The sequence below is a fragment of the Erinaceus europaeus genome, chromosome 11 (genome assembly GCF_950295315.1).
Source record: "Erinaceus europaeus chromosome 11, mEriEur2.1, whole genome shotgun sequence".
Lineage (NCBI taxonomy): Eukaryota > Metazoa > Chordata > Mammalia > Eulipotyphla > Erinaceidae > Erinaceus > Erinaceus europaeus.
The window spans coordinates 98,356,613-98,380,018 of NC_080172.1; the positions used below are offsets into that span (position 1 = coordinate 98,356,613).

Here is a 23,406-nt window from a genome sequence, read left to right on the forward strand (position 1 = left end):
CAAACATGTTACTTAATGTTATTGTATGTAAATAGGTTTCTGATTCTAACCAACTAACCTACAAACACATATGCCCTTTTACATCATAAATTGAGGACTATTTCACTGGATAAATATTTATTCAAGAATGACTGGGATATTTTCCTGATAGAAACTGATGCAGAATATTTCTTTCTCTTTGCAGATCTTATATTGTACTTTAAACACACCTAAAGTCGACATGGAAAATCTTTTAGGAGCACAAATAGGTCTTGAAGATTTCATATTTGCCCATGTGAAAGGGCTTAAAAAAGAAGTGAATGTGTATAAATCAGAGGATTCACTTGGTCTCACCATTACAGATAATGGTGTTGGCTGTGCTTTTATAAAGGTAAGTGTTAAATAATAACTGTGTGACCTAGCTGAGGGTGACATTTAAAAGGCTCTGCTAGGTCAAACAAAGTTGGAGATTATCTTCAGAATAGCAGCAGGCCCCATAGGGATTGATGGCTTGGTAATTTTTCATAGAAACATGTTTTGAAGTGATTTTTTTGTTTATATTTTCCTTGAATTTCTTTTCTTAAGTATAAGCTTCCTGTAGAATTTAGAATTTACTGAAAAGGAGAGCCTAGCCTGTCATTATCTACACATGCTCATGCAGGTCTGTAACTCATTAACATCTGATGACTTCATCCTGATTTCTAGTGATTTAATGTTATTTCTAGCTGCATAGTCTTGGTCACCTTGTTTTGTGTGTGTGTGTGTGTGTTTAATAGTAATGTACAAGATTATAAAACATTAGGGGCATAATTCCATACCACTCTCACCACTAAAATTTTGTGTCCCTCATAGTGGTAACCATCAGAGCTCTTCTAAGATCATAGTTATGGATTGAATATATCTCTTTATATTTCTATATCTACACACACACACACACACACACACACATTCTCAGTTTTCCACATAACAGTACAACCTCTACTAGGTTGTAGGTTGTATTGTGTGTGTGTGTCAGATATTTTTCCTTTCTTCAAGATCCCTTCCTTCCTTCCTTCCTTCCTTCCTTCCTTCCTTCCTTCCTTCCTCATCTCTCTTTATTTCCTGTCTCTTTATTTCTTTTTTTATATTTATTTATTTATTTATTTTACCTTTTGTTGCCCTTGTTGTTTTTCATTGTTGTTGTAGTTATTTATTATCGTTGTTATTGATGTCGTTGTTGTTAGATAGGGCAGAGAGAAATGGAGAGAGGAAGGGAAGACAAAGAGGGGGAGAGAAAGATAGACACCTTCAGACCTGCTTCACCACCTGTGAAGCGACTCCCCTGCAGGTGGGGATCTGGGGGGTGGAACTGGATCCTTATGCCAGTCCTTGCGCTCTATGCCACATGCGCTTAATCAGCTGCTCTACTGCCCAACTTCCCCCTTCCTTCCTTCCTTCCTTCCTTCCTTCCTTCCTTCCTTCCTTCCTTCCTTCCTTCCTCCCTCCCTCCCTCTCTTTCTCTCTCTTTCTTTCTTTCTCACCAGAGCACTGCACAGCTCTGGCTTATAGTGGTATGGGGGACTGAACCTGGGACTTTGGAGCCTCAGGCATGAAAGTCTATTTTCATAACCATTAAGCTATCTACCCCCCACCCCAAGATCATGTTTTAATTTTCTATATTCCACTTGTGAATGAAATCATCTCATAGTTGTCCTTCCTTTTTGTCTCTTCCATTTCAGATAAGAGAAACAGCCCCTGACTTCCTCAGGTGTTCTCCAGAATCTCTTCCCTTTCAGTGATGGTGCAAAATCAAAGGTTTCATGTCACAGAATTTCTGGACCCTAGTAGAATTAGGGTTCAGAGATCTGGTCATCTTCCCTTAGCATTTCCCTTTCTAGGAGTAAGGACCAAAATTCTTTTTGGATATAGAAGAAAGGAATTCTGGCTTTTATAAATGCTTTTCTGGTGGAAATGGGTGTTGGGCCATTGATCTATATCCCCAGTCTGTTTATTGTTCCCTAGTAGACTCCTCCTCTTCTCTTTCTCTTCTTTCACCTACTCTTTCTCCTCCTCTTATTATTATTTTTTAATTGCCACCAGGGTTACCACTGGGGCTTGGTGCTACACAATGAACTACCACTGGTAGCAACCATTTTTTTTTCTTTCTCCCCTCCCTTTCCTTTTAATTAGATTGGATAGAGAGAAATTGAGAAGGGAGAAGGAGACAGAGAGGGAGAGAGAAAGCGAGACACCTACAGACTTGCTTCATTGCTGGCGAAGCATCCCCCTGCAGGTGGGGAGCAGGGCCTTAGCCTGAGTCCTTGTGTATTGTAACACATGCACTGAACTGGGTGTGCCACTGGCCCTGATATCTACTTTTTTTGTTTTTTAAGATTTTATTTATTTATTAATGAGAAAGAGGAGAAAGAAAGACATCACTTTGGTACATGTGCTGCTGGGGATTGAACTCGGGGCGTCATGCTTGAGAGTCTAATGCTTTATCCACTGCATCTCATGAACCACTCACCTTATTTAAAAAAAAAAATTTTTTTTTTGAGATTTTTTCCAAACTGTGGTCCAGGAGTGTAGTGGCTTGAATGCTGGATTTCAAAGCATGAGATACCAAGTCTGATCCCTGGCACTCATGTACCAAAATGATACTCTGGTTCTTAATTTCTCATCTTCTCTTTCTTTTGTGTCAATAAATCAATAAGTCTATCTTTAAAACATTTATAAACTATATAATTCCATTAATTAAGTACAGAGAGAGCAACCGTAAGATGCAGACAAGGACATTTGAAATGGTGTGAAAAATTTCAGAACACAGTCTCCTGTCCACCATAAGCCAGAGCTGAGCAGTGCGCTGGTAAAAAAAAAAAAAAAAAAGGTGGTCCGGGAGGTGGCGCAGTGGATGAAGTTTTGGACTCTCAGGCATGAGGTCCTGAGTTCATTCCCCGGCAGCACATATACCAGAGTGATGTCTGGTTCTTTCTCTCTGTCCTATTATTTCTCATGAATAAATAAATAAAATCTTTAAAGAAAAAGAAAAAAATTCAGAACTGAGGATGGTAGGTAAAACAGTTGATTTAAAAAAAAAATTCTTTATTGGGGGATTAATGTTTTACATTTGACAGTAAATACAGTAGTTTGTACATGCATAACATTTCTCAGTTTTCCACATAACAATACAACACTCACTAGGTCCTCTGTCATCCTTTTTGAACCTGTAATCTCCCCCCCACTCACCCCAGAGTCTTTCACTTTGGTGCAATACTCAACTCCCGTTCAGGTTCTACTTGTGTTTCCTCTTCTGATCTTGCTTTTCAACTTCTGCCTGAGAGTGGGATCATAAAACAGTTGATTTTTTTTTGCTTTTTTAAACCAGAACACTGTTCAGCTTTCATTTACAGTGGTGCTGGAGACTGAATCTGGGACCTTTGATTCCTCAAACATAGAAGGCTTTGTGTATACTATCTCTCCAGTCCTAATTAATTTATTAATTCCTTTTTTTTGTGAAAGTAATTGTAACACAGCTGGTTTATATTGAATACTTCTCATGTACTAGGCACTTTGCTTACATTTCTCATTTGTTCCTCGCAACAATTTCATTTGGTTGACACAATTTTTCTTTTAACTGAAGTGTAACAAGTTTTAATGTGCAACTTAATGAATGTCTACAGGCTTAGCTCTGTGTAGCCTTCACTGAGATCAAGGGAAACTGCTTACCAGTGCCCCTTCATGGTCTGTTCTCCATCAAAGGATCAAAGGTAACCACTGTTGTGACCTGACTTTTATCATATGTTTTTGCTTGTTCTTAATATATATGTGTGTGTGTGTGTGTGTGTGTGTGTGTGTGTGTATTTAAAATTAAAAATTAATTTTATGAGAAAGAGAGAGAGAGAGTCCCCAGAACATCCCTCAGTTCTGGCACAAGGTGGGACTGAATCTCTGGGATCTCAGTTACGCTGATTTTGTGCTCTAACACCGAATTTATCCCTGGCCCAAATGTTGCTTGTTCTTGACACTCAAAGAAATGGAATCATATGCTATTTACTATACAATTTCTGACTTCTTTTGTTCAACATAATGTGTGTGAGATTAATCTGTGGGTAGGTACTGTTATCGACGTTTTACAGATGTAGAAACAACACCCGGAAGTCAGTAACTTGCTCAAAATTTGGTGGCCAGACAAGTTTAGAATCTGAATCCAAGAGGTCTGACTTCAGGATTAGCATTCCTACCCACTGAGCTAAAAGTCAGGGATAAATTTCATGCAACAGAGCACATTTCATGCCTTTATTTTGTCCTTGACTTGCCAATGCATTGTCATGCTTAGAAAAATAGTTTTAGGGAAGTTATCTTCTTCACTGTAAATTTTAATTTAACTTCCCACTTGATAGAATGGTTATTTTTAGCTTTGCAAAAGATAGGACTGTACTGAAGGTTGAGTGAGTGACCAAGTGGAAAATCCGTGAGTTGGGAAAGTCATGTGGGATTATCTGGGGGAAGCTCAGGACATGAGACACATGTAGCAGTGCTTTTCTAATGTCAGCAAGGAAGGACTTGGAAGTGTTGCAAACATGCATGGATTTTTAAAATCTTAGCCACTGATATTCAGAGCGTGTCGTCCTATTTTTTTTTTTTTAATACCTCACTGAACTCATGCCTGCCTCAGAGTACTAGTCATTAGCTCTCTGAGGCAGAGAGCATTGGGACAAAGAGAGAAAGTGGAACGTAAGTCAAGCTGCTGGCACATAGCTCAAGTTAAAGAGAAATAAACGTCAGATTGTGTGCACCTTTAATATAACTATTAATGACTAGAGATAAAGATAATTCAAATCTTACTGAAAAATAGTAACAATAATAGAAAGAAATCCCAAATACCTTTTTTTAAAACCAAATTTCTGGTTTTCACATTTCATTTTTTTATTCTTTTATACATGCATATATGTAGTTTTTCCTGAACCATTTGAAAAGGTGCTTATAGTATGTCTCTCTAGTCACTTAATGCTTCAGAATATAGTTACTTGCAAAGGGCATGAATAGCCATTTATGAGTAACTACATTACAGCTATGCGATTCAGAATGTTTTAACATTGATACAATACTTCTAAGGTTCATACTGCAACTTTAAAAACAGGGAGAGAGAGAGAGAGAGAGAGAGAGAGAGGGAGAAAGAGAGAAAGAGAGAGAGAAAGAGACCTGCAGTCCTGCTTCGCCACTCATGAACCAGATGCCCTGAGGTGGGGAGTGGGGGTTCAAACCTGGGTCCTTGTGCTTGGTAATATGTGTGTTTAAATGGGTGCGCCACCACATGGCCCCACCATGCTGCTGTTTTTTTTTTTTTTTTTTTTAAAGATTCATTTATTTTATGAAAGAAACAGACACAGAGGTAGTGAGAGAAAGGAGGTAGGCAGATAAAAACACTGCTTACCTCTGGGTTATGAGGTGGCAGGGATTGAATCTGCAACTTCTAGGGCCTCTGCCACACAAATTCTGTGTTCCAACACCTTGAGCGAGCTTTCTGGCCCTCCATGGTGTAGTTTTAGTAGCTGTCCTAATAATGTCCTACAGTATTTATATTTTCTGGCATGGCTCTTATCTATTTATTTATTTTCTTTATTACCACCAGCATTATTGCTGGGGCTCAGTTGATTATCTTTATTCTAGAATAACTTCTCAGTCTTTAGGATATCCTAGGATAGGTTTTTCTATTTCCTCACATTGAGAAATAGGTTATGTACTTTTTTGTTGAGGAACATTTAAAAAGCTATCTGTCTATAAAGAAATTAAAAAAAAAAAAGAGGGACCGGGTGGTGGCGCACCTGGCTGAGCACACGTGTTACAATGCGCAAGGACCTAGGCTCAAGTGCCAGTCCCACTTGCAGGGGGAAAGCTTTACAAGTTGTGGAGCAGGGCTGCAGGTGTCTCTCTCCCTCTCTATCATCCCCCCTTCTTCTTGATTTCTGGCTGTCTCTATCCAATAAATAAATAAATTAAAAAAAAAAAAGAAAAAAAAGCAGTGTGTTTTTCCCAGTGTAACACATCAGTAGGTGCATTACATTAATTTGTCTCATTAGTTATGTTGTTAATTTTTATTGTTTTCCCAAGGTAGTATCTGACAGTCATTACATTATAACTGCAGATTTTATTTTCTTTGTAGTAGTATGTGGGTAGATAATTTGAGATCAAGAAAATGTTCTGTTCTTTTGCATTCCTCGGGTTTAGCATCTGTTGACGAATGCTATTTTTACTATAGTGGCTTAAAATGGTGATTTTCCCCCCCTTTCTTTTCTTTCTTCCTTCCTTTCTCTTTTTCTCCCTTTCTTTCTTCCTCTCTCTCCTTTTTTTCTTTTCCTTTTTTTTTAAATTTCTTTATTGGGGAATTGATGTTTTAAATTTGGCAGTAAATACACTAGTTTGTACATGCATAACATTTCCCAGTTTCCCATATCACAATACAACCCCCACCAGGTCCTCTGTCATCCTTCTTGGATCTGTATTCTCCCCACCCACCCCAGAGTCTTTTACTTTGGTGCAATATGCCTATTCCAGTTCAGGTTCTACTTGTGTTTTCTTTTCTGATCTTGTTTTTCAACTTCTGCCTGAGAGTGAGATCATCCCATATTCATCCTTCTGTTTCTGACTTATTTCACTTAACACGAATTTTTCAAGGTCCATCCAAGATGGGCTGAAAACAGTGAAGTCACCATTTTTTATAGCTGAGTAATATACATATATATATATATATATATATATATATATATATATATATATATATATATATATATCAAAACTTGGTCAGCCACTCATCTGTCGTTGGACACCTGGGTTGCTTCCAGGTTTTGGCTATTACAAATTGTGCTGCCAAGAACATATGTGTACACAGATCTTTTTGGATGGATATGTTGGGTTCCTTAGGATATATCCCCAGGAGAGGAATTGCAGGATCATTGGGTAGGTCTATTTCTAGCCTTCTGAGAGTTCTCCAGACTGTTCTCCACAGAGGTTGGGCCAATTTACATTCCACCAGCAGTGTAGGAGGGTTCCTTTGACCCCACAACCTCTCCAGTATTTGCTGCTGTTACATTTTCTGATATAAAAGATATATCTCATTGTTGTTTTTATTTGCATTTCTCTGACAATCAGAGACTTGGAGCATTTTTTCATGTGTTTCTCGGCCTTTTGAATCTCTTCTGTGGTGAATATTCTGTCCATGTCCTCCCTCCCCATTTTTGGATGGGGTTATTTGTTGTCTTGTTGAGATTTGCAAGTTCTTTATATATTCTGGTTATTAGCCTCTTGTCTGATGTATGGCATGTAAAGATCTTCTCCCATTCTGTGAGGAGTCTCTTGGTTTGGGTAGTGGTTTCTTTTGCTGTGAAGAAGCTTTTTAATTTGATGTATTCCCATATGTTTATGCTTGTCTTAGTCTTCTTTGTAATTGAATTCGTTTCATTGCAGATTTCTTTTTTTTTTTTAGTTTTAAATTTCTTTTTTTTAATTTTTATTTAAGAAAGGATTAATTAACAAAACCATAGGGTAGGAGGGGTACAACTCCACACAATTCCCACCGCCCAATCTCCATATCCCACCCCCTCCCCTGATAGCTTTCCCATTCTCTATCCCTCTGGGAGCATGGACCCAGGGTCATTGAGGGTTGCAGAAGGTAGAAGGTCTGGCTTCTGTAATTGCTTCCCCGCTGAACATGGGCGTTGACTGGTCGGTCCATACTCCCAGTCTGCCTCTCTCTTTCCCTAGTAGGGAGGGTCTCTGGGGAAGCTGAGCTCCAGGACACATTGGTGGGGTCTTCAATCCAGGGAAGCCTGGCCAGCATCCTGATGGCATCTGGAACCTGGTGACTGAAAAGAGAGTTAACATACGAAGCCAAATAAATTGTTGAGCACTCATGGACCCAAAGCTTGGAATAGTGGAGAGGAAGTGTTAGGGAGGTACTCACTGCAAACTCTAGTGTACTTCTGCTTTCAGGTATATATTTTGCAGTAGTTTATGAATACGTGTGAAGATATGCTCTCTCTCACAGAAACTGGTGTATATCTAGGTTTTGGGACTTTGTTAGAAAGTGAACCACCTGAGATGAAATTAGAGTATACTATGAAAGGAAAGGTCTCACCCGAGTAATGAAGCTGAAGGGTTGTCATTCCACATGTGAAGTCTCTGGACACAGTCTGAAGTTAAGCATGTTGAGGTGGCAATCGTTGCGTTGGTTAGGTTGTGATTGGCGGATGCAATATTATTTGATATGGATTGGGAGAGGCATACGGGAAAGTGGGCCCTATCCAAGGCTTCCAGGACTGGGGGAAGTAGGGGCTCTATAGTAGAGATGTGAGGTTCCTGCTGTCTTAGGGTTCAAAAAAACAATGGATAGTTATTGTTATCATCACATTATTTGGTAATTGGGTTAACTTTGAAAAGTCCTTTTGTTATGGTTTGCTGTACAGTACACAGTATCTCGTATATAGCTGTGCTATTGGATGCTTCTGATCTACTTGGTCTAGGCTTTTGAGAGAGTCTGCATATCAAATACACAGCCTATATATTAAAAAGATTCAGTTTGTGTTTTGAAAAACTTTGAGACATACAATTGATTTTCCCCCTCTCATATTAATTAACTAGTGATTTATATGTCTACATTTTGCTAGGAGTGTACATAAACACCATTCCCACCACCAAAAGACTGTGACCTATCCCTCCCACCCACTCCCACCCCCCCACTGGCCCAGGAAGCTGCATGTCTACCCCTCACCACTGGGTATTTACTTTGGTGCCCTACTTATAATTTGGTCAGGTCCTGCTTTTAGTTTCCCTTTCAGATCTTCCTAGTCAACTTCTGTTGATGAGTGAGATCATCCCATACTCATCTTTATCTTTCTGACTTAGCTCACTTAACATAATTCCTTCTAGCTCTGTCTAAGATGGGTCAGAGAAGGTGGGTTCATTGTTCTTGATAGCTGCATAGTATTCCATTGTGTATATATACCACAGCTTTCTCAGCCACTCATCTGTTGTTGGGCACCTGGGTTTCTTCCAGGTTTTAGCTATTATGAATTGTGCTGCTATGAACATAGGAGTACACACCTCTTTTTGGTTGGGTGTTATGGGGTGCTTGGGGTATAACCCCAGGAGAGGAATTACTGGATCATATGGAAGGTCCATGTCTAGCCTTCTGAGAGTTTTCCAGACTACTCTCCACAGAGGCTGTACCAATTTACATTCCCACCAGCTCATTGCAGATTTCTTTAAACTTTATGCGGAAAAGAGTTCTGCCAATATTTTCCTCTAAGTATCTGATAGTTTCTGGTCTAACATCCAAGTCCTTGATCCACTTGGAATTTGATTTTGTATTTGGTGAAATATAGTGGTTCACTTTCTTTCTTCTTCATGTTTCAACCCATTGTTTCCAACACCATTTGTTGAAGAGACTCTGCTTTCCCCATTTAATAGTCTGGGTGCCTTTGTCAAAGATTAGATGTCCATAGGTGTGGGGGCTTACTTATGGCTCTCAATTCTATTCCATTGGTCAGTGTGTCTATTCATGTTCCAGTACCAAGCAGTTTTGATGACAGTGGCCCTATAATACAATTTGAGATCTGGGAGTGTGATGCCTCTGGTTCTGTTCCTATTTCTCAAGATTGTTTTGGCAATTCTAGGTCTTTTCTAGATCCAGGTAAACATTTGTAGCATTTGTTCTATTCTCATAAAAAATGTGGTTGGGATCTTGATGGGGATAGCATTAAATTTGTAGATGGCTCTAGGTAGTATATTCATTTTGATGATGTTAATTCTTCCAACCCATGAACATGGAATATCTTTCCACTTCTTTGTGTCTTTTTCAATTTTCTTGAGTAGTGATTCATAATTTTCAGTATACAAGTCTTTTACTTCTTTGGTTAGGTTTACTCCTAGATATTTTATTGTTTTTGTTGCTATAGTAAAAGGAATTGATTTCTGGATTTCAATTTCTTCTAACTTAGTATTTGCATAGAGGAATGCCACTGACTTTTGAATGCTAATTTTGTAGCCTGACACCTTACTGTATTGCCTGATGATATCCAAAAGCTTCTTGCTGGATTCCTTAGGTTTTTCTATCATGTCATCTGCAAATAGGGAGACTTCTTCTCTTCCTGTCTGTATCCCTTTAATTCCTTGCTCCTGACTGATTGCTATGGCAAGAACTTCCAACACTATGTTGAATAGTAATGGTGATAGTGGGCAGCCCTGTCAGGGCAGTACCTGATCTGAGTAGAAATGCTTCCAGTTTTTCACCATTGAATATGATGTTGGCTGTAGGTTTACTATATATAGACTCCACTATCTTCAGGAATTTTCCATCTGTTCCCATTTTTGTAGTGTTTTGATCATAAAGGGATGTTGTATTTTGTCAAAGGCTTTCTCTGCATCTATTGATATGACCATGTGGTTTTTGGGTTTGCTTTTATTGATGTGGTGGATCATGTTGATTGATTTACATATATTAAACCAACCTTGCATGCCTGGGATAAACCCCACTTGGTCATGATGAACAACCTTTGTAATATACTGCTGTAACCGGCTAGAATTTTGTTCAGTATTTTCGCATCTATGTTCATCAGAGATAATGGTCTGTAGTTTTCTTTTTTGGTTGTGTCCCTGTCTGCTCTTGGTATCAGAGTGATGTTGCCTTCATAGAAGCTGGCAGGGAGTACTCCAGTGTCTTCAATCTTCTGGGAGACTTTTAAAACTAGAGGTATTAGTTCTTCTTTGAAGATTTTGTAGAATTCATTTGTAAAACCGTCTGGTCCAGGACTTTTATTTTTGGGAAGATTTTTGAAAACTGTTTCAATTTCATTAGCTGTGATGGGCCTGTTCATGTTATCTAGTTCCTCTTTACTTAATTTTGGAAGTTCATAGGTATCTAGGTAATTGTCCTTTTCCAGGTTCTCTAGATTGGTGGCATAGAGTTGTTCATAGAAATCTCGCATGATATTTTGAATTTCTGAAGTATCTCTCTTCTTTCATTTACATTTACTATCCGATTTATTTGGGTCTTCTCCCTTTTTTGTTTTGTGAGTCTGGCTAAAGGTTTGTCGATTTTGTTCACTCTTTTGAAGAACCAACATCTACTTTCGTTGATCTTTTGTATGGTTTTCTTATTTTCAATGTTATTGATTTCTGCCCTAACTTGAGTGATTTCTGTCCTTCTGGTGGCTTTAGTTCTTTCCTTTTCTTCTGTTTTCTCTCCTTTTCTATCTCAGGCATGACAAGTCTTCTTGCATAACAATTACACTATCTCTCTCTGCTTCCCACAGTCTTCTATTTGCATAATTCCTCATTCATTTAAAATATTCTATTGTAAAATATTCTATTTCTCTATTGTTTATGTTCATGGACATACATGTTCTTATTTTATCTAATGAGTTATAATCTAATTTATTCTGAAGTCTATTTTTTTCCCTAAATTTGTTCTTAAAGGGATTCCTTTAAATTGGTATCCTCATTAAAATATCTACTTTCAAAATTATTTAAATATTTACTATCCTGCTTATTCCTATAATATAAATATATAATATTTGTTATCCTACAAATTTATTATATAAAACCCATAATATATGCAAAGTTGCAGAACTGCTACATCTATACTACTGTGAAAAATGAGTCTGTTAAGAATTCAAAATCTAGGGAGTTAGGCGGTAGTGCAGCAGGTTAATCGCACGTGTCACAAAGCCCAACGACCGGCGTAAGGATCCCAGTTTGAGCCCCCGGCTCCCCACCTGCCCGGGGGTTGCTTCACAAGCGGTGAAACAGGTCTACAGGTGTCTGTCTTTCTCTCCCCCTGTCTTCACCTCCCCTCCCCATTTCTCTCTGTCCTATCCAACAACGACGATGACATCAGTAAAAACTTCAGCAATAAAACAAGGGCAACAAAAGGTAATAAATAAATATTAAAAAAATAGAAATTCAAAATCGACATGTAATTTTTTGTCTTTGAACTAAATTTATGAATGTAATAAAATATTTCAAGTTACTTGGGACAAGTTTTGTCCTGTCTTTCCCTTTCTGGGTGATTATACTATTACTTTGAAATACTGTTGCTTTTCTTTGGATTGTGTTTGACTTTACAACCTCATTTTCATTGAATTAGTTTATTTTCTGAATGTGTAAAATATTACCATGAGTCAATAGTTAAAGCTAGTTTAAAAGATATGTTCAGAATGGTCCTGTGGACTTACCCCTTTATTCTGTTACCCATTCTTCTTCTTCTAGCGTTTGCCATTGCTTCTGTTTCTCTGAAGTAATCCATTTCACCAACTTCTTTTTTTTTTATTGAAAGGATTAATTAACAAAACCATAGGGTAGGAGGGGTACAACTCCACACAATTCCCACCGCCCAATCTCCATATCCCACCCCCTCCCCAGTAGCTTTCCCATTCTCTAGCCCTCTGGGAGCATGGACCCAGGGTCATTGAGGGTTGCAGAAGGTAGAAGGTCTGGCTTCTGTAATTGCTTCCTCGCTGAACATGGGCGTTGACTGGTCGGTCCATACTCCCAGTCTGCCTCTCTCTTTCCCTAGTAGGGTGTGTCTCTGGGGAAGCTGAGCTCCAGGACACATTGGTGGGGTCATCAGTCCAGGGAAGCCTGGCTAGCATCCTGATGGCATCTAGAACCTGGTGACTGAAAAGAGAGTTAACATACAAAGCCAAACAAATTGTTGAGCAATCATGGACCCAAAGCTTGGAATAGTGGAGAGGAAGTGTTAGGGAGGGTACTCACTGCAAACTCTAGTATACTTCTGCTTTCTTACTTTGGTGCCATACTCCAAACTCAGTCAATTTCTGCTTTGCGTTTCTACTTCTTTTTTTTTTTTTTTTTTACATGCATAACATTCCCCAGATTCCCATTTAACAATACAATCCCCACTATTTCATTCATCATTTTTCATGGACCTGTATTCTCCCCACCCACCCACCCACCCCAGAGTCTTTTACTTTGGTGTAATACTACAATTCCATTTCAGGTTCGACTTGTGTTTTCTTTTCTAATCTTGTTTTTCAACTTTGGCCTGAGAGTGAGATCATCCCATATTCATCCTTCTGTTTCTGACTTATTTCACTCAACGTGATTTTTTCAAGGTCCATCCAAGATCGGCTGAAAATGGTGAAGTCACCATTTTTTACAGCTGAGTAGTATTCCATTGTATATATATGCCACAACTTGCTCAGCCACTCATCTGTTGTTGGACACCTGGGTTGCTTCCAGGTTTTGGCTATTACAAATTGTGCTGCCAAGAACATATGTGTCCACAGATCTTTTTGGATGGATGTGTTGGGTTCCTTAGGATATATCCCCAGGAGGGGAATTGCAGGGTCATAGGGTAGGTCCATTTCTAGCCTTCTGAGAGTTCTCCAGACTGTTCTCCACAGAGGTTGGACCAATTGACATTCCCACCAGCAGTGCAGGAGGGTTCCTTTGACCCCACACCCTCTCCAGCATTTGCTGCTGTTACCTTTTCTGATGTGTGACATTCTCACAGGAGTGAAGTGATATCTCATTGTTGTCTTGATTTGCATTTCTCTGACAATTAGAGACTTGGAGCATTTTTTCATGTGTTTCTCGGCCTTTTGGATCTCTTCTGTGGTGAATATTCTGTCCAAGTCCTCCCCCCATTTTTGGATGGGGTTATTTGTTGTCTTGTTGTTGAGTCTGGCAAGCTCTTTATATATGTTGGTTATTAAACTCTTATCTGATGTATGGCATGTAAAGATCTTCTCCTATTCTGTGAGGGGTCTCTTGGTTTGGGTAGTGGTTTCTTTTTCTGTGAAGAAGCTTTTTAATTTGATGTAGTCCCATAGGTTTATACTTGCCTTAGTCTTCCTTGTAATTGGATTCGTTTCATTGAAAATGTCTAAAATTTATGTGGAAAAAAGTTCTTCCAATATTTTCCTCTAAGTATCTGATAGTTTCTGGTCTAACATCCAAGTCCTTGATCCACTTGGAATTTACTTTTGTATTTGGTGAAATACAGTGATTCAGTTTCATTCTTCTGCATGTTTCAACCCATTTTTTCCAACACCATTTGTTGAAGAGACTCTGCTTTCCCCATATAATAGTCTGGGCCCCTTTGTCAAAGATTTGATGTCCATAGGTGTGGGGCCTCATTTCTGGGCTCTCAATTCTATTCCACTGGTCAGTGTGTCTGTTCATGTTCCAGTACCAAGCAGTTTTGATGACAATGGCTCTATAATACAGTTTGAGATCTGGCATTGTGATGCCTCCGGTTCTGTTCTTTTTTCTCAAGATTGTTTTGGCAATTCTAGGTCTTTTCTGGATCCAGATAAACATTTGTAGCATTTGTTCTATTCTCCTAAAAAATGTGGTTGGGATCTTGATGGGGATAGCATTAAATTTGTAGATGGCTCTGGGTGATATATTCATTTTGATGATGTTAATTCTTCCAACCCATGAACATGGAATATCTTTCCACTTCTTTGTGTCTTTTTCAATTTCTTTGAGTAGTGACTCATAATTTTCAGTATACAAGTCTTTTACTTCTTTGGTTAGGTTTACTCCTAGATATTTTATAGTTTTTGTTGCTATCGAAAAAGGAACTGATTTCTGGATTTCAATTTCTTCTAACTTAGTGTTTGCATAGAGGAATGCCACTGACTTTTGAATGTTAATTTTATAGCCTGACACAGGAGCAAGGAATTAAAGGCATACAGATTGGAAGAGAAGAAGTCAAACTCTCCTTATTTGCAGATGACATGATAGTATACATGGAAAAACCTAAGGAATCCAGCAAGAAGCTTTTGGAAATCATCAGGCAATACAGTAATGTGTCAGGCTACAAAATTAACATTTCACCAACTTCTAGCTTACCCTTCAACTAGTTCTTTTCACTAAGTAGGGGGGGAAAAGGTGTTTTTGTAATTTGTTGGCTATACTTGTGCAGAATCTTCATTGTATGATAGCTAATCTTCTCTGTAAGGCTCCTATTTTAATGGATGTGTAATTGATGTGAGAGGACTGATAGGCTTTAAGCAGAGGTTGGAAGTCAATAGTAGACTGAAGTAAGAGTAGGGCAGTGTGATAGGGATTCAAACAGGGGTGAAGAGAAGAGATTCCATGATCAGGGAGGCAGTGCAAGCTGATGCTTATTTAGATGCATGTGTTTTCAAACCAGATAGACTTTCACTCTGGGCCCCAAAGGTTATTTACTTTAATGGACAATTCTCTAAACTTCTCTGAGGGTTCTCTCAAATGGGGATGCTTGCACCCACTTTAAAGGCTATTTCAGTATGAAGTAATAACAGAGAAAGATGTTTGACAGTATTCACAATTTAATATTAACAGCAATAATAAGCAAATCATCACACGATAAAAAGGTGAGAACAATGGCAAAAAATATATTGAATAATAGTGCATAGTTCTTACAGATGAAACTTTTCAGAGGAAAAAAAAAAATCAACAACAGACTTAAGCATTCATCATTTTACCGCCCAAGTTTCAACATTTCCCAGAATAAGATTACATAAATAACTTAACCCCCCCAAAAAAAAATCCAGAGTATACTCATAATAAAACCTGTAAGTCCCTAGAACAGTTTGAGATTGGATTTTGCAAACACTTTACAAAAATCCAGATGATAAATATTCCAGGCTCCATCACCTGGCCCCTTTCTCCCTCTCTATCACCCCTCCCCTCTTAATTTCTGACTGTATCCAATAAATAAGTAAAAATAATAAAAAAAGAAAAAAAAAGTTCTAAGTCTGCTACTGACTCAATGACTATATATGTAGAATTCTTGCCTCTTGTTTTTTTATGTACAGTTTCTTGTGTCTGAGTTATATTTCTTAGAAATATTACTAGTCTTTATCAAGTTATGGTATTATGATCAAAGTGTGTTAGATTTCAGAAATTAGTCTGAATTGCCATCTCACTCTCTATCCTACCCACTTAGGAGGCTAGGGCTCAGGTAACCCACAAGATACATAATAAATATCATCCACTCAGCTTTTTATCTGGTTCACCAATAGCACTATAAATTTCTTGTATTGATGTCCTCCCCCCGCCTTTTTTTTTTTTTTCCATTCTAGATACTTGTCTGCTGCTGCCCTTGATAATTACATATGCTTTGACTTTTCTGTTGTCCTTTCCCCACCTTCTGGATTCTCACTTGCTGCTTCTTCTGCCTTTCCTTCTGGCTGAGCAGTCTTCTGGAGACATCTGTGATTACTCACTGGCCAGGCAAGCTTACTTTTACTCTGACTGAAGCTCACTGGTAAGATTCATATGTCTTTTTAGAATATTTTATTTAACTAATTTTCTATAGAGCATATATAACATTATAACAATGAATCATTTCTTTATTGGGGGATTAATGGCTTATAGTCAACAGTAAAATACAGTAGTTGGTACGCATAACATTTATCAGTTTTCCACATAACACTTTAGCCCACCTTGTCCCGTCCCCCCCCCCCCCCCGCCCAGGTCCTCCTTCACTGTCATGTTCCAGGACCTGAAAACTATCCCTTACCACAGAGTCCTTTACTTTGGTGCAATACACCAAACCCAGTCCAAGTTCTGCTTTATGTTTTCCCTTCTGCTCTTATTTCAACTTCTGTCTACGAGTGGGATCATCCCATATTCATCTTTCTCTTTCTGGCTTATCTGACTGCACATGATTCCTTCAAGCTCCATCCAAGATGGGGTGAAGAAGGTAAATTCACCATTTTTAACAATTAAGTAGGCTTTTTTTTTAGCTTAATCACTCACCCCTGACCAAGAGATAAAACAGGGTGGGGGAGAGATAGTACAGTGGCTATGCAAAGAGACTCCCATGCCCCGAGGGTCCAAAGCCCCGGGCCCAGTTTGGCTGCCCTGACAACAGCCAGAACTGAGCCAGGCAGCACTCCTTGGCCCTGTGAGTTTCTAACTGTGGGTTCGGGTTCTAAGGCACCTATTCAAGGCATCTCTCAATTTATCAGGAGAACAATGTGGAAAGGCTCCTACTATACAGGCCCACTTCCAGACCACCGGGAGTGTATGTCTTCTCCTGAGTGGCCTGATCAGTTCTCTTCCCATGTCAGCACAGGGCCTCCCCACTGCTGCTCTAGCCTCCAGGGGACAGTAGCAATGGAGATTCACAGTTCCTTGGTGATATTTAGAGGATCCTCTCCGCCCTTTAGCAGTCTTTTGGTTGATAAAACTCAAATTGGAGGTGACGCCTCAACTGGTAAACTGCCGGACTGTTACCAGTTGCTCCTGAGGAATCTCTGCTTAGGCCCCTCTCTGTCCACAAGCCACATGTGTTTGCACTCCCCTGTGACTTGGTGGGTTCCCAGAGTAGTCCTAGTCTTGACTTGCTACATTCTCAGGTGATTTTCTTTGCTTTTCCTAGTTGACTGTGGAGAGGAGAGAAATGCAGCTGTTCAAACTCACCATTTTTGATAGCTGAGTAGTATTCCAACAATAAATCTTTTTTAAATTTTTATTACTATAAAAATTACTTATAGTAGTTTTTAATTTTTATTTTCCCTTTTTTTGCCCTTGTTGTTTAACATTGTTGTGGTTATTGATGTTGTTGTTGGATAGGACAGAGAGAAATGGAGAGAGCAGGGGAAGACAGAGAGGGGCAGAGAAAGACAGACACCTGCAGACCTGCTTCACCACTTGTGAAGCGACTCCCCTACAGGTGGGGAGCTGGGGGCTTGAACTGGGATCCTTAAGCTAGTCCTTGCACTTTGGGCCACGTGCGCTTAACCCGTTGTGCCACTGCCCGACTCCCAACAATAAATCTTTTAAGAAGAGATTCACTTATACATGGCCCTGGGTCAGATTGATGGGGTAAACAGCTAATTTCATATATATATATATATATATATATATATATATATATATATATATATATATATATATATATATATAGTTTTTTTCCCCAAGTTTGAGAGCTACTCTCTGCCCTAATCCAAATTTCTGGCCCTATTCTTAACTCGGACACCATCTTCTCAGACATTTTTTTTTTTGTCTCCAGGGTTATTGCTGGGGCTTGGTGCCTGCACTATGAATCCACTGCTTCTGGAGGCCATTTTTTTCCCTTTTGTTGCCCTTGTTGCTTATTGTTGTTGTTGTTGTTATTGTTGTTGATATTGCTGTTGTTGGATAGGAAAGAGAGAAGTGGAGAGAGGAGGGGAAGATAGAGAGGGGAAAAGGAGGAGAGAAAGATACACACCTGCAGACCTGCTTCACCACCGGTGAAGCAAGCCTCCCCCCACCACAGGTGGGGAGCTGGGGTCTCAAACCGGGATCCTTACCCTGGTCCTTGCACATTGCACCATGTGTGCTTAACCCGCAGCGCTACCGCCCAGCCCCTTTCTCAGACATTTTTCCTTTTATTTTTTTACTAGAGCACTAATCAGCTCTGGTTTATGGTGCTATGGCAGATTGAAACCTGGGACTTTGGAGGCTCAGGCATGAGAATCTCTTTCCATAACCATCTGGCCCACCTCTATGTTGCTCAGGCAGAAAAATCAGTAAATCCATGGTTCCCTAGGAACATACCTAAAACAGACTTCCTAGCTTCTTACCACCCTAAAGTCCCTATTATCACCTGCTCTAGTCCTACTTTCTGGTTTCTATTTATTAAACATTTTGTCCTCCCTCATAAATTACAGCCTTTCACACACCAGGTTGTAGATGCTACTTTGATTCCATCCTGAACTCTCTGGACAGATGACTTCACCAATGTGTCTGGAACCTCACCTTTATGGAGCCCTACCCAACTAGGAAAAGACAGAAACAGGCTGGGGATATGGGTTGACTTTCCAATACCCATGTCCAGCAGAGAAGCAATTATAGAAGCTTTCAGAACTCCCACCTTATTCACACCATAAAGAATTTTGGTCTATACTCCCAGAGGAGGAGAAATATTAGGGGAAGGTGACTAGAGGGCTCTGAACTATAAGGACTCAAAGAGAAGAGGAAAAAGGAAAGACATTCAGATGTAGTGATAAGTGTAGGTATGACTTAGAAATAAAGAGAAGACAGAACCATAGGAAGAAAATGACTATATATATGCAGTTGTAGAAATAATAGTCAGTTCACATCTGTGACCTTGAGAAAAACACTGCAGTTTCTAATGGAGGGAATGGGGACACAGAATTCTGGTGTTGGGAACAGTGTGAAATTGTATTCCTGTTATTTTGTAACTTTGTAAATCATTAATAATAAGTAGGAAAAAAGAAGAAAAAAAGAAGATTCATTTATTTTTATGTGGGAGAAAAGGAGAGAAAGACTGATAAATAAAAAAAGAACAATGGGAGAAGGGGGCCTGGCGGCAGCACACCAAGTTAAACACACATAGTAAAGAACAATGGGAGAACAGAGCTCTGTCAGGGTCTCTGGCGGGGTTATCTCCAGGGGAAAGGTAACGGATCGGTTCTTTTCTCGTTCGCACAAGGGATGACACGAATTAAAGACACCAGGGAGACCTGCAGTGTGCTCAGACGTCAGATCTCAAGTCTCAGGTCTCGTTTATTAGCAGGTGGGCAAGGTTTAAGTAGAAAACCAAACAAAGAACGTTATTGAAACTTGTCAGAAATTATAGGTTTCTTAATGGTCGGCTTGCCCCTATGGTAGGGGGCTGGTATGACAAGAGTTGATGCAGATACATGAAGGTCAAGATAATTAGTCTCCTGATGCAGGCATTTAATTACCCAAAGGCATTTGAGGGGAGGAGAGGGGTTGAACCAGTTAAGGCAAGATAGAGAGATGATAAGCAAGGTTTGATGCAAATTGAGGACATCAAAGGGCACTGCTAGGAGAGTGTGATAAGCTGTGTTCTCCTCTGTGAACTTTGAGTAAGTGAATCTTAAAGTAGGCGGCCATGTGGCCTGCAGTTAATGGGGAGAAGTATTGGGGTTTCTGTGGGCCTGAGAGTCAAGAAGGAAAGAACTAAGTCTGAGTTTCCCCGCTTTTGCTCACCTTGGTTGAGAGAGACTAACCAAGAGGGTATCTTCTCAGACCTCCATCCAAGGATGGAGGAGTTCTTCCTAAGCTCTATCAAGCTTACACATAGTCCCAACAGAGCTCTGTTCCAGCTCTGGCATGCGGTGGTGCTTGGAGATTGAACCTGGGGCCCCGTGGGGCTCAGCTGTTTCAGGCAGGTAAGCTGAGTTATATATTCTTAGCCCTAGTCCTAAGTCTTGTGACTGAAAATATATGGTGGGTCACTACAGTTTGTGTAGTATAGTTTTTAAAAGAAAATAATGATTATGAAGATATTAAAAGATGAATTAAAAAATGAATTAAAATAAAGAAGATATTAAAAGATATTAAATATTAAAAGATATTAAAATAAAGAAGATATTAAAAGATGAAATAAAAAATGAATTTTCACATTGTCTAATGACTTGTATCTTTCCATGAGGACGGGGGAGACAGTACAGTGGTTATGCAAATAACTTTCATAACCTGAGACTCTGAAACCCTAGGTTCAATTCTTAGCACTGCCGTAAGCCAGAACTGAGAACTGCTTTGGAAATAAAAAAAAAAAAACAAAGGGGCTGGGTAGTGGTGTGCCTGGCTGGGTGCACAATTTACAATGTGCAAGGACCCAGGTTTGAGCCCTTCGTCCCTACCTATGGTGGGGAGGGAAGCTTCAGTGTTACAGGTCTCTCTCTCTCTGTCTCTCTTTCTCACCCCCTTCCCTCTTGATTTCTGGCTGTCTTCACCCAATAAATAAAGATAAAAAACAGAAATAAAGAACAACAACAACAAAATCATTAGGTGAAAGAATACTTAGTAGATTTTTGGATTTTTCTTTAGACCTAGTCTTTTGTTTAATCTGGCCTTTTCTTCTGATAGTTTAGAAATTCCTATTGTAGGGAGTCGGGCGGTAGCGCAGCGGGTTAAGTCCAGGTGGTGCAAAGTACAAGGACCAGGGTAAGGATCCCAGTTTGAGCCCTTGGCTCTCTACCTGCAGGGGGGTTGCTTCACAAACGGTGAAGCAGGTCTGCAGGTGTCTGTCTTTCTCTCCCCTTCTCTGTCTTTCCCTCCTCTCTCCATTTTCCTCTGTTCTATCCAACAACAATGACATTAACAACAACAACAATAATAACTATAACAATAAAAAACAACAAGGGCAACAAAAGGGAATAAAAAAATAAGTAAATATTAAAAAAAGAAATTACCGTTGTATTGCTATGTTATATTACCCATGATTTTTTGAAATTAGTTTTTAATTAAAAAAATTTTAAACTATTTATTTTTTATTATATTTATTTATCGAATAGAGATAGCCAGAACTTGAGAAGGAAGGGGAAGATAGAGAGGAAGAGAGACAGAGAGACACCTGCAGTACTGCTTCACCACTCGTAAAGCTTTCCCCTTGCGGGGGGTGGGGGGGGCTGGGGGCTCAAACCTGGGCTCTTGTATACTTTAACATGTGTGCTCAACCAGGTGTGCCACCTCTCAGCCCCTTTTTAATTTTTTTAAGATTCATTTTTAATTTTTACATATGAGAGACCTTCGTGAGAGAGGGAGGAACAAGTCACTCTGCTCCATGTGGTGCTAGGTATTGAACTGGGAACCTTTGGCGTGCAAGTCCTATGCTTTATCAGTTGAGCTATTTTTCTGGCCACTGTTTCTGCTAGTTTATAATGCCATTATAAGCTTATAGTAAAACATTCTGATTATGAAAATTCTTATTTCTTTGCATTAAAATTCAATATAATGATAAAGAGCTCTGTCTGAGTTGGTATTATTGTTTCATCTGCATAAAGCATTAACAGTTATTACCATAATGAATGTTGCAATGTTCTTGAAATACGGGAGTGAAAGTGGTCACAGTGACTAATCACCTTGCTGATTCAGAAAATGTCATCTATCTCCTGTTTCGCTGAGTGAGTAGCAGCCCAGGCTGGCTCCCGTCGAGTTCTCTCCAACTCTGGAGTTCTCTCCAGAGAGTAAGCGCCTGGGAAGAGGCACTCCCACACTAGCCTGGCAATGTGTCCTGGAGCTCCACCTCCCCAAATCCCTGCCCCACTAGGGAAAGAGAGAGGCAGGCTAAGAGTATGGATTGACCTATCAACGCCCGTGCTCAGTGGAGAGGCAATTATAGAAGCCAGACCTTCCACCTTCTGCACCCCATAATGACCCTGGGTCCATACTCCCAGAGGGTTAAAGAATAGGAAAGCTATCAGGGGAGGGGATGGGATATGGGGTTCCAGTGGTGGGAATTCAGTGGAACTGTACTCCTCTTATTCTATGGTCTTGTCAGTATTCCCATTTATAAATAAAAACTTAAAAAAATAATTAAAGGAGATGACGATGGATATCAAGTGCTATAGAAGCATGAGAATAACATTTGATTCAATTTTGGGAGATTAGGTTGGGGGGTGTTTCTCTGAGGAGGTGGTAACTGACTGAATTCTGGATGAGGAAAGAGGGCTGTCTTTGGTTGTTCAGTTTTCATCTCTAAGCATTAAACTGCATGGTTGACATGTCCATAGGCATGTGTCTCAAGATCTAAAAGGTAGTGTTTCAGAGCTCTGTTTTACATTATGTGTTATCCTTTATTTTTCAGAGAATCAAGGAAGGGAGCATCATTGACTCAGTTAAGACAATCTGTGTGGGGGATCACATTGAATCCATCAATGGAGAAAATATTGTGGGGTTGCGGCACTATGAAGTTGCTCAGAAGCTAAAGGAATTAAAAAGAGAGGAACTCTTCACCTTGAAGTTAGTAGAACCAAAGAAGGCATTTGGTAAGTTGGTTTGTGTATGTGTGAAATGTTGACCCCTCCCCCCGCCCCACCGCCTTATCTTTCTCAGGGAAACAAGGACTGTGTTGTGATGCCATATGTTTCAAGCACATCATTTAAGAACACAGAAAATGGGGAGTCGGGCGGTAGTGCCACGGGTTAAGCGCAGGTGGTGCAAAGTGCAAGGACCGGCTCAAGGATCCCAGTTCGAGCCCCCGGCTTCCCACCTGCAGGGGAGTTGCTTCACAAGCGGTGAAGCAGGTCTGCAGGTGTCTATCTTTCTCTCCCCCTCTCTGTCTTCCCCTCCTCTCTCCACCTCTCTCTGTCCTATCCAACAATGATGACATCAACAACAACAACAACAACAATGGTAACTATAACAATAAAACAACAAGGGCAACAAAAGGGAATAAATAAATAAATATTTAAAAACCCACAGAAAATGATAGTCAGCACTGCTTATAAGGAAAAAAGCTGCTGAAGAGAAAAACACAACCTAGCAGTGCATTTTCTATGAAAGACTTTGGAACAATAGCATTTCGCGTCTAGTGATTTTGATGTGTCTGTTTTACATTTTAGTAATGGCACATTGTATCACATTCCTTTTGCAGAGCCTGATGATTTTTTATTGAACTCTTTAAAATGGCAGTAACTGTCATTCATGGACTGCAACAGAAAAACCCAAGTT

The 23,406-nt window shown here is 39.6% G+C and overlaps 1 protein-coding gene across 3 annotated transcripts in view; it reads left to right on the forward strand.

Moving 5' to 3' along the window:
* Positions 1-23,406, forward strand: part of GIPC2 (GIPC PDZ domain containing family member 2) — a 117,480-nt gene that overhangs the window by 41,657 nt on the left and 52,417 nt on the right. For 2 of the 3 annotated variants that reach the window (XM_060202199.1, XM_060202201.1), the window contains exons 2-3: positions 185-370; positions 22,541-22,721. In XM_060202199.1, coding sequence (XP_060058182.1) covers positions 185-370; positions 22,541-22,721 — 367 coding nt within the window. The remainder of the gene's footprint in view (positions 1-184; positions 371-22,540; positions 22,722-23,406) is intronic. The other variant, XM_060202200.1, reaches the window with a different exon arrangement.